Raw genomic sequence first — 15,803 nt, 5'->3', positions numbered from 1 at the left:
TAACCAATCAGAGTGGCCCTTGTTTAAGGGTCGATTCGTGCGTCGCCATTGCCCTGCGCAAGCGTTGAAAACTTATTCGAACGTATAATATAACGAGGGAAACAGTTGGAGCGATATTGATGTAACTGTGTCGACTACAGGGAGTAATGGTCAATAATAATAATAAGGAACTTTCAGAAATTTCTACCATGGACGATGTGTTCCATGGCTTTTCGCTGCAATCACCGCTTGAGGATCTCCAGACGAGCCTGGAAACAGCCCTTCACCCTGAGGTATCCTTGGATTGGGATCCCGGCTTGGAGGATAGGGAAATGGAAGCGTGTTTACGGACATTTACAAATGCCGACAGGTTCGAGAAGGTGGGTCTTCCCTTGGATGTGGGCGAGACTCGGGGGCTTGGAGAGGATTCCGGGCCCAGGTCGAGAGGGGCTGATGAACGAAAATCCGGGCGGAGATGTCATCCTGTGAAGGAGATGCTACGTGGCCGTAAGAGGCTCGCAAGACCAGCTTCTCATGATGAGGACGACGAGGAGGAGGAGGAGGAGGAGGAGGAACTCCAGAAGAATCGGAAGAATGCGATCGCAGCTCGTCTCAACAGACAGAGAAAGAAACGTTACGTGGAGGGTTTAGAGGTCCAGGTGTGTTTTAATGTTACTTTACCTTATTATAAGTCGAAAATTTATTTTTAAATATCTTGATTCATGAGGGACTTTCTTATTGTGCAGAATGAGAAGAAGGAAATGTAAATATGTGGTTATTGTTGAAGTTCGCAACGTCGTCTGTGATTTACCTCCGCACCAAGCTACCCTCTTCAATTTCCTCCTCCTCCAATCTGTACCCCCCCACCCCAACCATCTCCATTCCACCCCCCCACCCCAACCATCTCCATTCCACCCCCCACCCCAACCATCTCCATTCCACCCCCCACCCCAACCATCTCCATTCCACCCCCCACCCCAACCATCTCCATTCCACCCCCCACCCCAACCATCTCCATTCCACCCCCCACCCCAACCATCTCCATTCCACCCCCCACCCCAACCATCTCCATTCCACCCCCCACCCCAACCATCTCCATTCCACCCCCCACCCCAACCATCTCCATTCCACCCCCCACCCCAACCATCTCCATTCCACCCCCCACCCCAACCATCTCCATTCCACCCCCCACCCCAACCATCTCCATTCCACCCCCCACCCCAACCATCTCCATTCCACCCCCCCACCCCAACCATCTCCATTCCACCCCCCACCCCAACCATCTCCATTCCACCCCCCACCCAGTCATTCTTCCACCCAGTCGTTCCTCTTACATCCCCCCCACACCCAGTTGTTCCTCTTACACCCCCCCACCCAGTCGTTCCTCTTACACCCCCCTCCACCCCCCAGTCGTTCCTCTTCCACCCCCCTCCACCCCCCAGTCGTTCCTCTTCCACCCCCCTCCACCCCCCAGTCGTTCCTCTTCCACCCCCTCCACCCACCCAGTCGTTCCTCTTCCACCCCCTCCACCCACCCAGTCGTTCCTCTTCCACCCCCCTCCACCCACCCAGTCGTTCCTCTTCCACCCCCTCCACCCACCCAGTCGTTCCTCTTCCACCCCCTCCACCCACCCAGTCGTTCCTCTTCCACCCCCTCCACCCACCCAGTCGTTCCTCTTCCACCCCCCTCCACCCACCCAGTCGTTCCTCTTCCACCCCCTCCACCCACCCAGTCGTTCCTCTTCCACCCCCTCCACCCACCCAGTCGTTCCTCTTCCACCCCCTCCACCCACCCAGTCGTTCCTCTTCCACCCCCTCCACCCACCCAGTCGTTCCTCTTCCACCCCCCTCCACCCACCCAGTCGTTCCTCTTCCACCCCCTCCACCCACCCAGTCGTTCCTCTTCCACCCCCTCCACCCACCCAGTCGTTCCTCTTCCACCCCCTCCACCCACCCAGTCGTTCCTCTTCCACCCCCCTCCACCCACCCAGTCGTTCCTCTTCCACCCCCCTCCACCCACCCAGTCGTTCCTCTTACACCCCCTCCACCCACCCAGTCGTTCCTCTTACACCCCCCTCTACCCACCCAGTTCCTCTTACACCCCCCACCCAGTCTTTCCTCTTACACCCACCCAGGTGTTCCACTTACCCACAACCCCCCCCCCCACAGTCGTTCCTCTTACACCCCCCTCTACCCACCCAGTTCCTCTTACACCCACCCAGGTGTTCCACTTACACACAACCCCCCAGTCGTTCCTCTTCCACCCCCTCCATCCACCCAGTCGTTCCTCTTACACACAACCCCCCTCCCCCAGCCGTTCCTCTTCCACCCCCTCTCCACCCACCCAGTCGTTCCTCTTACACACAACCCCCTCCATCCACCCAGTCGTTCCTCTTACACACAACCCCCCCCCCCCACCCAGTCGTTCCTCTCACACCCCCTCTACCCACCCAGTTCCTCTTACACCCACCCAGGTGTTCCACTTACACACAACCCCCCCAGTCGTTCCTCTTCCACCCCCTCTCCATCTACCCATTCGTTCCTCTTACACACAACCCCTCCATCCACCCAGTCGTTCCTCTTACACACAACCCCCCCCCCCCCACAGTCGTTCCTCTCACACCCCCTCTACCCACCCAGTTCCTCTTACACCCACCCAGGTGTTCCACTTACACACAACCCCCCCCCCCAGTCGTTCCTCTTCCACCCCCCTCCACCCACCCAGTCGTTCCTCTCACACCCCCCTCCACCCACCCTGTCGTTCCTCTCACACCCCCTCCACCCACCCAGTCGTTCCTCTTACACCCACCCAGGTGTTCCACTTACACACAACCCCCCCCCCCAGTCGTTCCTCACACCCCCTCCACCCACCCAGTCGTTCCTCACACCCCCCTCCACCCACCCAGTCGTTCCTCTCACACCCCCCAGGTGTTCCTCTTCCACCCACCTCCACCCACCCAGTCGTTCCTCTTACACACAACCCCCTCCATCCACCCAGTCGTTCCTCTCACACCCCCTCCACCCACCCAGTCGTTCCTCTCACACCCCCCCCTCTACCCACCCAGTCGTTCCTCTTCCACCCCCTCCACCCACCCAGTCGTTCCTCTTACACACAACCCCCTCCATCCACCCAGTCGTTCCTCTCACACCCCCTCCACCCACCCAGTCGTTCCTCTCACACCCCCCAGGTGTTCCTCTTCCACCCACCTCCCACCCAGTCGTTCCTCTTACACACAACCCCCTCCATCCACCCAGTCGTTCCACTTCCACCCCCTCCATCCACCCAGTCGTTCCACTTCCACCCCCTCCATCCACCCAGTCGTTCCACTTCCACCCCCTCCATCCACCCAGTCGTTCCTCTGACACCCCCTCCACCCACCAAGTCGTTCCACTTCCACCCCCTCCATCCACCCAGTCGTTCCTCTTACACCCCCCACACCCAGTCATTCCTCCATCCACCCAGTCGTTCCTCTTACACCCCCTCCATCCACCCAGTCGTTCCTCTTACAGACACCCCTCCACCCACCCAGTCGTTCCTCTTACACCCCCCTCCACCCACCCAGTTGTTCCTCTTACAGACACCCCTCCACCCACCCAGTCGTTCCTCTTACACCCCCGCCCCTCCACCCAGTCGTTCCTCTTACACACAACCCCCTCCATCCACCCAGTCGTTCCACTTCCACCCCCTCCATCCACCCAGTCGTTCCACTTCCACCCCCTCCATCCACCCAGTCGTTCCACTTCCACCCCCTCCATCCACCCAGTCGTTCCACTTCCACCCCCTCCATCCACCCAGTCGTTCCACTTCCACCCCCTCCATCCACCCAGTCGTTCCTCTTACACCCCCTCCATCCCCCAGTCGTTCCTCTTACACCCCCCTCCATCCCCCAGTCGTTCCTCTTACACCCCCTCCACCCACCCAGTTGTTCCTCTTACAGACACCCACCCAGTCGTTCCTCTTCCACCCCCTCCACCCACCCAGTCGTTCCTCTTCCACCCCCTCCACCCACCCAGTCGTTCCTCTTACACCCCCTCCACCCACCCAGTCGTTCCTCTTACACCCCCGCCCCTCCACCCAGTCGTTCCTCTTGCACACAACCCCCCCCCTCCCCCAGTCGTTCTTCTTCCACCTCTGCCATCCCCCTTCCCCTAAATCTCTCTCTTGCCCTCACCACTGTCGAGAATTTTGAGAATAACCTTGGATTTTTTTTTTGCCTTAAGGTGGGTGACCTGGAACATGAGAAACAACAGCTACAAAACGAGTGTGAGCATCTGGAAGGTCGCGTGAAGCAGTTGGAAGGTGAAGTTGTGTACCTTCGCTCCGTGCTATCCAACGATTCTGCCCTTGCCGGTCTGCTGAACCTGGTGACCTGTGCTGGCCGTACTGGCCTTCTCAAGACACACACGTCACCCAGAACAAACAGTCTTGCGGCGGAACATGATTATGCAGGTTGTGGCGAAAACAAAATGTCTTTTCGAGCAGAGTGTGTCGACACGGTGCTGGAGAGAGCGGAAAGGAATGGATCGAGATATCCATTAACCGAGAGTGAGACTCCCAAGAATGGAGTATCTGTTGGTGGATTGTGTTTGCATGTCGACCGTGGTCTGGTGTCGGTGGAGTTGTGTGCTGTGTGCGCACAACAAGCTGCCGACCTGCGCAAGGCGAAGAACATTCAGGAATGATGTTTTGTTTGTGATGTAACCTACGGAAGGAAATGTCGTCTTTCATGCCTTTCAGCAGCTTTCTTCGTGGAATGCCAAGCTACTAACATAGGTTGTGAGATGTTAAGGCTACAACATCCTAATTAATTGTTGTTGCTCCTGTTTTATATTCCTTTGTTTTTGTTTTTTTTGTTTTCCTCAGATTTATTATTTTTTAATTTTACTTTGTTCCTTCTCTTGGATCATTGGGACAAACCTCTAACCTGAGCAGCATCCTGTCACCCCGTTGTCATCTCTTCCTTGCAGGTGAATCGGAACAGACTGCTGGCGATTTGCCTGCCAGCATCCATATCCCTCGGTAAGGGAAGTGGTTAAGCTTTGTCATATATCCCAACGAAGGAATATTTTTTCCAGGCTTCAAAGGACAATGTGCGTGCCTGCCTGTTGTGAAACTTAAAAAAAAAAATTATTAATGTCGTCAAACCTGTCAAACGACCACCCAATGGGAACGCTCATCGTGGCCATTGTGGACTTTTTTTTTTGGTTAAAAAAATTGATTATTTATTGTATCATTACATGTATGCATCATTAGATAACACCAATTTTGTTCATATTGGTCAATAAACAAGAGAAAATGCATATAAACATTGGTCGCTAATATTTCTCAGACTCATGAAGAAACTATAACGGCATTCAGTAGAGCGCATACCTTTGCCAAGCTGAAGTTAGTTTGTTTTTGGATCCCACTGATAGGCCAGATATTCATCCGGACATTAACCAAAATCTAATCGGCTTGTTCTTGTCACCTACGCAACTCATCCACAAAGTTTCATCTGAATCCGTCCATAACCTTTTGAGATATGTCATTTTTTGACCCAATCTCTCAATGGTGAAGAATCGCCTAAAAATTATCGGATCGAGATCTTCACTAAAATCGAATCAATTTGTCACGCACCAACCCTTATCCACCAAATCTGTCCATAACTTTTTTGACATGTCCTGCTCATAGACGGACAGACGGGTGAGAACATAACCTCCGTCCACCTTCGGTGTCTGAGGTAACCAGGAATTTTTATTTTATATTTTGGACCAGTGTATTTTCCTAATTTTGAATTGGACATGATAAAAAACAACAATCAATGCACATTGAATTTTAAACTTTAAATTATTTATCAGATTTGATGCTAATTCAAAAAGTGAGTGGAAGTAAAGATTGTGGTTACTGTCCGGATGAATATCCGGCCTATCAGTGGGATACAAAACAAACTGTTCAGCCTAGCCAAGGTATGCACTCCACCGAGTGCCATTCTCATCTCTTGTTGCATGTCATCATTTTGATAGTTTGTGCAAACCCTTTGTATCATAAAAAGTGATGTGTGTGTTGTTCACATCCGTAGACACTTCAACAACAAAACTTGGTCAACATTTTCAACAACAAAACTTGGTCAACATTTTCAACGCAGTTTAACATTTGCCGATGCATTGGACTCTGGGGTGGAGGAGGGGGGGGTGGTTATTTTATTATTATTATTATTTGGATATGTCATTGTCGTAGCTTTTCTCTCAACTATTTCATGGACTTGCCACTTGATCTAAAGGCAAAACTAAACCCAGGGCCAGGGCATAGATTTACTTAATTTTTTTTTAACTGGTATTTTACAATTTTTCATTTTCCATTGATCAGAATAAAAGTAGGCAACACAAAATCCAGAGTTGACAAATGAGCCGTCGACTGCCTTTTTACCAACACCACCGAAGGTGAAGTTGTCACACTTTTCTGTTTGCTTGTTTGTGTGCAGGTTATCTCAAAAAGTTGTGGACGGATCCAGATAAAATTTTGTGATTAGGTTGGGCGTGTGACAAGGAAAAACTGATTAGATTTTGGTGAAGATCTGGATCCAGATCCGACAACTAGAAATTTTTAAAGTGATTCTTCACCATTGAGAGATAGGGCCAAAAACGATGACATATGACACGATATCTCAAAAATGTATTGGGCCTGATATGTTCTCGTGGATCAGGCATTCCAGGGCGGAGGTATGCGCTCTACCTAGTGCCCTTCGAGTTGAGAACTGAGTTGCTCATAAAATAATAACTGTCATGTACAAAAAGCGATCGGGTCAAGGAAGGTCATGTTTTGTGGTCGCTGTTTAAAGGGCGTTGTACACGGGGTTTTTGTAGGGGTCAAATTTTTGCTGATGAGATCAGATGGCTGTTAGGGCAGGTTTGATTCATTTTGAACAGAGGATTGATGAAGGGTTAACGGTACATACACTTGTGTACAGGTGAATCCAAATTTGAATTTGAACTACGTAATTCAAACTTTTATTTATTTTAAAGTTGATTGGATCAACATTGTTGACCACTTCCTCAGAAAAGTGGCTATGTTAAATGGTTGCTACCCCTTGCATACAAATTTGAACAGCACAAGAATAATAAAAAGTTTAACTTCTCTTTTTTAATTCCCTTTATCAAATTGGTTTTGTGGATTAGACCAACCAAACTGAAAGTGTTTGACCACCTGGTGCACGTAGAGTGTCTGTTTGCAAAAACCCTTCCTGAATCTTCTGGCAGATGTTGAGGATTACGAACTCTAAGGACTGTTTCCCTTCTCTTCCTTTTTACACGAAGACTGCTACAGCCGGACGTGCCTGCTGCAGTCCTTGCCTGTTTGGTGTGGTCCATTTAAAAAGGTGTAAAAACGTACGGTTGGTTCAAAAAAAAAAAGGTTGGTTCATGCACCTGTCATCTATTTGTGGTACTGCACTCGGCTTGTTCCGAAGATTGGCTCGTCAAAAATTTGGGAACGAATTCCTTTTCACATTGTCCACATTACAGGAAAACCTGTTTGGACTTTGTACAAACCACTGAAGTGAGTGAGTGTGTGTGCATTGAAACAAATGCCAAATGGAACCGACTATGTTGGTAAATGTTCATCATTGGAAACATGGCACTAAACTTGTGAGAATTCTCTGGTACTTTGTGAATGTCGCACCGGTCAATAAAAATAAAAAAAAATGGAACAAAATGTCATGGCTCTTCCAGACACCCCTCTGGGGGTTCATGTGTGTGGCAGATATTTCACAGGTGCTGTGCTTGGCGTTCTTGCATCTGGAGCTGTTTGAGTAGTGTTTTGAAGAGAAAAGTGTTGGAAGAATGCAGGGTAGGTATATGAATTCTGATGCTGAAAACATTCCACTATGAGTCTAAACTCAGTCCGGGTGCATCTTTTCTTCCTTTGGGAATGCTTTGCTTTCCTTGGCCAAAAGATTTTTTTTTTCATTTTTTGTTTTTAACCATTGCAGAAAGAAAATAGTTTAAAAAAAGGAATCATTGACATTTGCACTCTGCAGTTAAAAGTTGTTAACTTGAGGATTGCACATCAAGGAAAACATTTGGTATCAATCAGCTGATCTTTTCTTATGTCAAAAGGTACCTGGACACGGAGTAATAAATTATTCGATGTGGGCAGCTGAACACACCTTGGTTTCTGTTAATTTCGAACTGTTAAAAAAAAAAAAGACAAAGGATGAAGTCCAGATGTCTTTTGCAGATTAAAACGAAATGCATAGGTTCAAGTTCATCATTTATTTTTCAATGTATTTGTGTCGATCAAAATGTCTCGCTGGCACTATGAGCCAAATTTTTACCCAGACCATTGTGCATGAGGGTTTCAATACATACTTAGTCTGTCGGTTCAATGAAGGAGTGCGTGCTTGCATCCATCTATCCATCCATCCATCCATCTGCACGTAGATCTACTTGAATTGTAGATTGTTTGATCTGAAAATAAACTATTTACTTTGGTGATACTCTGCAGTTAAGCTCTTTGTAGTTGTTTTTTCCAATTATGAAATTTGGAAAAAAGTTGTCCAATTTAACCATAATTGATGAATGCACAGATTCTGTGCAGTATCTTTGGCCACAGTAAATTATGTATTTGAACATAACATTTGCAGCATTTCTCTTGTGCCAGCAACACATCTCGGATCTCGGACGTGGACTCACAGGTGCCAAGTGAAGCTCGTGGTCTGATGTGCACCACACGGCCTAAAAGCTTGATTACCACACCCAAGTGGCCTTTGGCGCAGTTTTTTTTTGTTGTCTGTCATTTGGAAGGAGGGATTGGGTAGGAATGCTTTGGGGGTGGGGGAGGTGAGAGAGTAGTTAACGAGGGTAGAAAAGATCATGGTTTTGGATTGGAGACAATCTGAGATTGTGGTGAACAGCTGTCTTGTAGACTGGGAGGGAAGAATGACATTTAAGAGGATGTGGAAGTTGGTTCCACAGGTGCGAAAGAGGAACAAAAGAGTGGAGGTGAGCAGCGATCCTGGATTTCAGTAGCTTCACCAAAAGGGGGTTGATGATGGGCCATGTGAGCCTTGCAGAAACCTGGGGGGACCAAGCATGGAAAGAGCAGAGGGTTCAAGACCAGAAAGAAGGCGATAGAAGACAGAGAGACCACCGACCTGTCTGTGATGCAGTGATGGACCCGTAGACAGAACTTCACCATGGGAGATTACAATAATCTTATAAGCCTTAGTTTCCACAGCATCAAGCTGAGCAAGATGTGTTGCAGGGGAGCCAGCCCAAAGGGGAGAGCAGTACTCCATTAAGCTGCAGATGAAAGCCTTATAGGTGTACCAAGGGATTAAATGTTCACAGCTCTGGTACTCTCAGCCCCAAACACCCAGAGATCCAGGTGTTCTTCCTTTTGCTGTTCCTCCAAATGGTCATCTCAAAAATCCAGCTGTCTCGCAAAGTGTGCCTCTGCATAAGTTGTATTACCAACTGACCTCGAAGTAGCACTTTCTCTTTCTGAGCAGCCATTAATGTCAACGTAACCACGCGTGAGATCAACTGATAAACCCAGCACTGCACTGTGTGAGCTCTTGTTGTGACTAACTGCAGACTTCTTCAATGCAGATTCCCCCCATACATCAGTGCCTGTGATGAGGCTAATTGCTGGATATTTCAATGCAGATTTGCCCTACCTGCACATTCTCATGGCTTGAGCTGCAAAGCTCTTGTGCTGACTTTGTAAAGATATATAAACAGAGAAAAAGAACATTAAAAATGTACAGCCAGAGGTTTGAATAGAGGACAAAAGAGTAGGGTTGGGAAAACAAACATCTCACTGTATATATGCAACGCATATCCATTGCGGAAATACCATGTCAGGTTTATCGAAACAAATGCTAAGAAATGACTTTCGTTCCACTAAGCAGTTTTTATTAAACCCTAAAGATCATTCCCTCAACACTATCAAATCGATGTACTTCTCAGGTGCTGGTTATTCAGTTGCACTTAATTTAATGATCATACTGGAATAACTACCATTTGATACACATGACATCATTGAAGGAGATGTGCACACATTCAATTAACAGTTCATTTCACTCACTTCACTGATATTTCTGGCTAAATAAATTGTAAAAATAAATTAACATATGTCCTTTTAGTAATGTACATGTAAATATGGGTCACCCAGATAGCTCAGATGGCAGAGCATTGAGGCAGTTTGCCAGAGAAACTAGCTTACATTCCTAATTTGATGTCTGGTGTTGGCTTGATGGTTAGGATGGGGACTTGGGATCCTAGGATCCTGAGTTCAAATCCCACTTGGCTGTTACATTAATACCAGGTGGGGTTGACTCTGCCCGTCATCCTTCTGAGGTCGGCAATATGAGTGCCAGCTTGCTGGTATCCTGTGTCAGAGTGGTGACCCGTCCAGAATTGTGTCCAATAGCCAAGGAGACTGCTTAGGCAGCACCAACGCTCTGCACAGAGTATGGTCCCAATGGATGGATGGATGTACATGGAAATATGCACAGTGAAAACTTTTGGGGCACGTCTCCAATATGGCCATAGATACTACAATAAGATACAAAAGATCAAATCAAATGAAATGATGCATCTTGAATTTCATGTTGTCTTTGGTGTGTGCAATTTAAAATCTCGAAGGATAAGAGCCAACACTTGTAAATGTGGGGAGTCATTATTACCTTTATCAGCGGGATTTTTTTTTATACTTAACATGCCGTTTTGTAAGCATGTATCCGTGAAACGATAAAGTACTGAATCTAATGAACAAGCAAATAATCCAATGTGAGATTATTCGTGTATCATGAACGATGAAGTCTCTTTTTCCAAGCATGACTTTTCAAAGCAGACAGAGTGAATAGTTGGAACAACGTTCTGCACATCCATTTGTACAGAGTGTGAGATGATAATGAACCGTTACCACAACTCTGTAACATTTCTCTTTCACGCTAGCTTGGAAAAAATGACTTCTTTGCAGAGCTTTTGGTTCATCGCAAAAGTCACAAGTGAGGTGATCGACATGGCAGCCATATTTAGCAATGCTTCAACACGCAAACGACATTCAATTGAAGCGAGTGTGCTTTCAGGTTCTCTTGTGGAGAACCAGTTGAGCAATCATTATGCCAACATGACCGCTTCAGAGCTCTGTACACTGCGACCTGTTGAATGCCATTCACCAATGCGGGGAGTGAGAAACTCTGCCGTAAAACACTTTCCTGTAAAACTCTTTGATGCCATCAAGTGTCGGATTTTAAGGTACGACAAAATGCAGTTTATGAAGGAAAACAGCCCAGAACGGTCTGCTGATGCTTTCATTGAGAGGTTCACAGGGGTTTATACCAGTTATTAAAAATAGCTCCGCAAAGCAGGCGTAATCCCTCAGCCCATGCATTGTAAAAGGAAGCAGTGATATCACGATGATGCAGTCAGTTAGAGCACGTTGGACGTCATATCGAAAATCAATCAGACTTCAAGATGGCTACTGTGGCGGCTAGTGAATATCGCAGCACGCCCATTTTCGAAAGGAACCTTCCTCTACTCAACCCCAACACACCCTGCAAAAATGGATTTAATCGGACAAGGCGTTCTCCTCGAAATTGACGGAAACCAAAAGTTGAGGGACGCCTGAACACCGAAGTATGAACTTTGACCTCTGTGACCTTGAAAAGTAGGTCAAATCAAAAACCCGGGTTATATATCATGTATCCTCATCAGATATACCTGTGATAAAAATTTGGCGATGATCCAGCCATTTGTTCAGGAGAAATAGCCATTTCTAGGTTTTCAGTTTTTGCCCCCTGGTGGCTGAGCCGAGAATCAAATTGCGCTCATGATCGAAAGGAACCTTCTTCTACCCAGCCCCAACACACCCTGCAAAAATGTATTCAATCGGACAAGGCGTTCTCCTCGAAATCGATGGAAACCAATTTCAAGATGGCTGCCATGGAGGCCACATTGAAAATCGCAGCGCGCCCATTTTCGAAAGGAACCTTCCTCTACTCAACCCCAACACACCCTGCAAAAATGGATTTAATCCGACAAGGCGTTCTCAAAATCGACGGAAACCAATTTCAAGATGGCTGCCATGGAGGCCACATTGAAAATCGCAGCACACCCATTTTCGAAAGGAACCTTCCTCTACCCAGCCCCAACATACCCTGCAAAAATGGATTTCATCGGACAAGGCGTTCTCCTCGAAATCGACGGAAACCAATTTCAAGATGGCTGCCATGGAGGCCACATTGAAAATCGCAGCGCGCCCATTTTCGAAAGGAACCTTCCTCTACTCAACCCCAACACACCCTGCAAAAATGGATTTAATCTGACAAGGCGTTCTCAAAATCGACGGAAACCAATTTCAAGATGGCTGCCATGGAGGCCACATTGAAAATCGCAGCACGCCCATTTTCGAAAGGAACCTTCCTCTACCCAGCCCCAACATACCCTGCAAAAATGGATTTCATCGGACAAGGCGTTCTCCTCGAAATTGACGGAAACCAATTTCAAGATGGCTGCCATGGAGGCCACATTGAAAATCGCAGCATGCCCATTTTCGAAAGGAACCTTCCTCCACTCAACCCCAACATACTTTGCAAAAATGGATTTAATCGGACAAGGCGTTCTCCTCGAAATTGACGCAAACCAAAAGTTGACAGACGGACGGACGGACGCCCGGACAACGCCTGTGACGACAATACCCCTTAGCCCAATTCGGGCTGAGGGGTAAAAAGAGCACTCTAAATTTGCCTTCCCATATACCATATGCGTTGTATTGTTGTTCAAGTAAATTGTTGCTGTACCACCTCCTCATGTAAATAGATGTGATCACATGACCCCTTTCACGTATATAAGGCATATATTTATTACACGTACCCAAGGTGGAGAGGGAGGAAATTGGAAGTGCCAACATTGAGTGGGAGGGTGTGGAACGGGGGGAGGTTTAGTGGGTGCATCGCGGGGGGTGAGGGGTGGAGGAAGCTTTGATGGGGTGAGGCGAGGGGGGGATGCTGAAGAGGGAGATACCGTAGGTGGGGTTGGAAGGACGTGGGCTTGTAGGAGATGTGGGGGAGAGTACTGACATGGAGGAATTTGATAATGTCGAAGGACATAAAGGGGATTTGATTGTCATGAGCAGTCAAGCTCTGAAAACTTTGCATTGCTCACCTGCATTTCCAACTCGATGGTATGTTTCTATTAAATGCTCGAGTCAAATTGAAGGAAGATCAGCTCTTAGTAGAGGATGTGTCATGTTAGGATTTTTATTTTATTTCTTACTTTCGAAACCGAGTTGGAAATTATAATAAAGAAAGAAGTGAAAAAAAAGGAGTTGGAAATTATATTCTTTCCTAACACATGCTTCACCCATTGTTTACTCAACAATATAACAGGAGTGGAGGAAGGAGAATAACCCTTCGAGGAATGTCACAACAATGGCAAACAAATAACAAACTGCAGTTTCGCAGTTTATATCTGAGAAATGAAGTTTAAGAGAAAAACACTTGACTAAATAAAAAAAATTGTTTATTTCATTTGGCAATTTATGGCAACTTTTTTATTATTATTATTTAAAATCTCACCTCGAATGATCAAATAGATTGACAGCACAGGGTAATACATTCTTGGCCTCCAGCTGACTTCTCATCCTACCTCATGTTCTCTACCTTGTGAATTGGAGCAACAACCACTCTTTTTCTGCACTCTGATGCTAATGCAAAATCATATTGTGACTGATGATGTGATAGATGGGCCGTTGCTTCATTGTCCATTACACATGTGCATGATAATTGGGAAGCTCCCAAGCCTCTGAGAGGAAAAGTTTTATTTTGGGGAATAAGTGCAGAAACGCACCGTGTATCTTGAACCCAAATTTAGTTGGATTCATCCAAATTGAGTAGAATGCCCTTTACAAAAGGATTTTGAAGTACAGTACTGCAATGCAGATATTTTGAATTTCATCCAAATACATTTGCAACACAATAACATGCTTTTTATTAAAAGGAAATCTAAGGTGTGGTTCATGAAAGTTCCAAAGCTTGCCTTTGTGTGAAGTTAAACGTCTTATACCCAACTTGTAATGTAGTCTTAAACAATCCTTTTGAGGTTTCCACACATGGTAATCCAAAAAAAACAACATCATTTGGACAAGATGTTTAATGGTCTTTAGTTTAGCTTCTAATTCAAAAAATGAAGAACTGTACAATTAATTTTATCAACTGAACGTTGATTCTCAAGTTTGTTTATTACCGTGGGAAATGAAATACACCTAGAAATCAGCATAAGGTCTTTATTAGAGCAAAAAAAGACTTGCTTGCCCCTTGATTGTTAAAAAATAATAATAATAATAATTGCCCTGATGATGGGGTAATGATCAAAATGTAAAGTGCACCTCATTTCTCACAGTAGTAAACATCTGCTGTCAACTTTTAGTGAATGTCTAATTTATTGTCTGCTGATGGAGACTATTAGCTTTCACAGAGGCGAGCATTCCGTAGCATCTCTAAAGATGAACTTTGTGAACCGAAGCGGTGTTGATGCTGTCAATCTCGAGTTAAAAGTTGAAATTTAAAAACGGGGGTCTTAACCCTGTTGCAAAACATCAGGTGTTTGTTGTACTTGTAAATAGACGTTTTGGTGCTAATAATTTTTGCAATAGTTATACCCTCAAACCCAAACACAGAGTTTATCGAAATATCATTTTGAACATGTTTGGAAGTTCAAACATGGAACCCTGCCCAGATGAAGCACAAACACGTCAGTGACAATTATAAAGAGCAATTGGGGATTGCAGCCCCTCGTCAGGAATTATTCTGTGTGAGAAATGAACTTTACTTTATTAGAAAGGTACTCTGATGAATTAAGGTACTGTGTAATACTGTCTCCCACCAGGTGGTATTTGCGTGGACTATGAATTGACAATGTTTATGTTCATAAAGTGGACTCTGACCTTTTTGGTTTTCCTGTGTGGATTCACATTCCAATCATATGTATTTTATAGATGCACGTATTTTGCTGACGCCAACGCATTTTTGTAGTACGTACTTTATAGATGTATTCGCATTATTAATCGTACGTCCTTTATAGATGCACTTACAATCTAATAGTATGTACTTTATAGATGCTCACATTGTACTTGTAATACAGTAAACCCATATATTGTGGATTTTGCTTTTGTTGTTTCAACCAATCGTGAGTAACTTCTCTGTTACTTGTGGGGGCATATTTACAAATAGTAAATAACCTATCTAGTTATTGTGGGGCATAATTTCGATTATTCGGGGTTTTTGAGCTCGGTTGCGAGTCATTGTTTGCGTCCACTTGGGTGGATGAAGTGCTCGTGTCATTCCAGTCCCGTGACCTGAACATTGAAAGGATGGAAAAGTCCTTAATGTTTGGACGGAAGACCAAACACAGAAAAAAGTGCCTTTGAAGGGACTGGTGATGTGGGAGAAAGGATTGCACATCTCCGAAAGTTGTCGAGACATCCGGGAAGAAGACGATTCAGCCTACATAACGTCAAGTGAGCTGGGGAAGGAGCATCGGCAGACCACGTTGCGGAGAACTACCGCCACAGTTCATGAAACTGATCGAGAAGGGATTTCGGCTGCAGCAGGTCTTTAACGCCACCAAGATGGGATTATTCTGGAAGAGGATACTGTCCCGTACCTTACTGTCCAAACAGTACGGTACGGTAATGTTTTTTTTAACATTCAAAGGTTTAAAAGTCGTGTTTTTATGTTTGTTTTACATGTTAGATTCAGTGTTTTCATGTTTTTTATTTTACATATTTATTTCAATCGTGATGTTTATTTTTGGCCACCATCCACCTTCCTCAACATTTTC

General features: G+C 45.9%; 1 protein-coding gene across 5 annotated transcripts; it reads left to right on the top strand.

The window, feature by feature from the left end:
• CREBZF (CREB/ATF bZIP transcription factor) lies at positions 1–8,459 on the top strand. 5 transcript variants are annotated; one of them, XR_015060304.1, is made up of 4 exons: positions 1–272; positions 350–638; positions 4,200–4,998; positions 7,272–8,459. XR_015060304.1 is itself a non-coding variant. In XM_085889211.1 (2 exons), the coding sequence occupies exons 1-2, from the start codon at positions 147–149 to the stop codon at positions 4,659–4,661; spliced, it is 954 nt and encodes a 317-aa protein (XP_085745337.1). In that variant the 5' UTR covers positions 2–146; the 3' UTR covers positions 4,662–8,459. The 5 variants fall into 5 exon arrangements, 1 of the variants encoding a protein (XP_085745337.1); XR_015060302.1 differs by having other exon boundaries at positions 2–638; positions 4,200–4,752; positions 4,947–4,998; XR_015060303.1 differs by having other exon boundaries at positions 2–638; positions 4,200–4,752; positions 4,912–8,459.
• The last annotated feature ends 7,344 nt before the right edge of the window (positions 8,460–15,803 follow it).

Source organism: Eptatretus burgeri, chromosome 7, assembly GCF_056783735.1.
Source record: "Eptatretus burgeri isolate ZD-2024b chromosome 7, Ebu_testis_v1, whole genome shotgun sequence".
In the NCBI taxonomy this organism is placed as follows: domain Eukaryota; kingdom Metazoa; phylum Chordata; class Myxini; order Myxiniformes; family Myxinidae; genus Eptatretus; species Eptatretus burgeri.
The sequence above is the reverse complement of the archived record's forward strand: the minus strand, read 5'-3'. Positions and strand labels throughout refer to the sequence as shown.

What these genes read in the sequence shown, in the direction of transcription:
- CREBZF (XM_085889211.1), top strand. Translation starts at nt 147, where the DNA reads ATGGTCAATAATAATAATAAGGAACTTTCAGAAATTTCTACCATGGAC. An exon ending in TGGAGGGTTTAGAGGTCCAG is followed by an intron (nt 639 to 4,199) that starts GTGTGTTTTAAT and finishes TTTTGCCTTAAG; the next exon opens with GTGGGTGACCTGGAACATGA.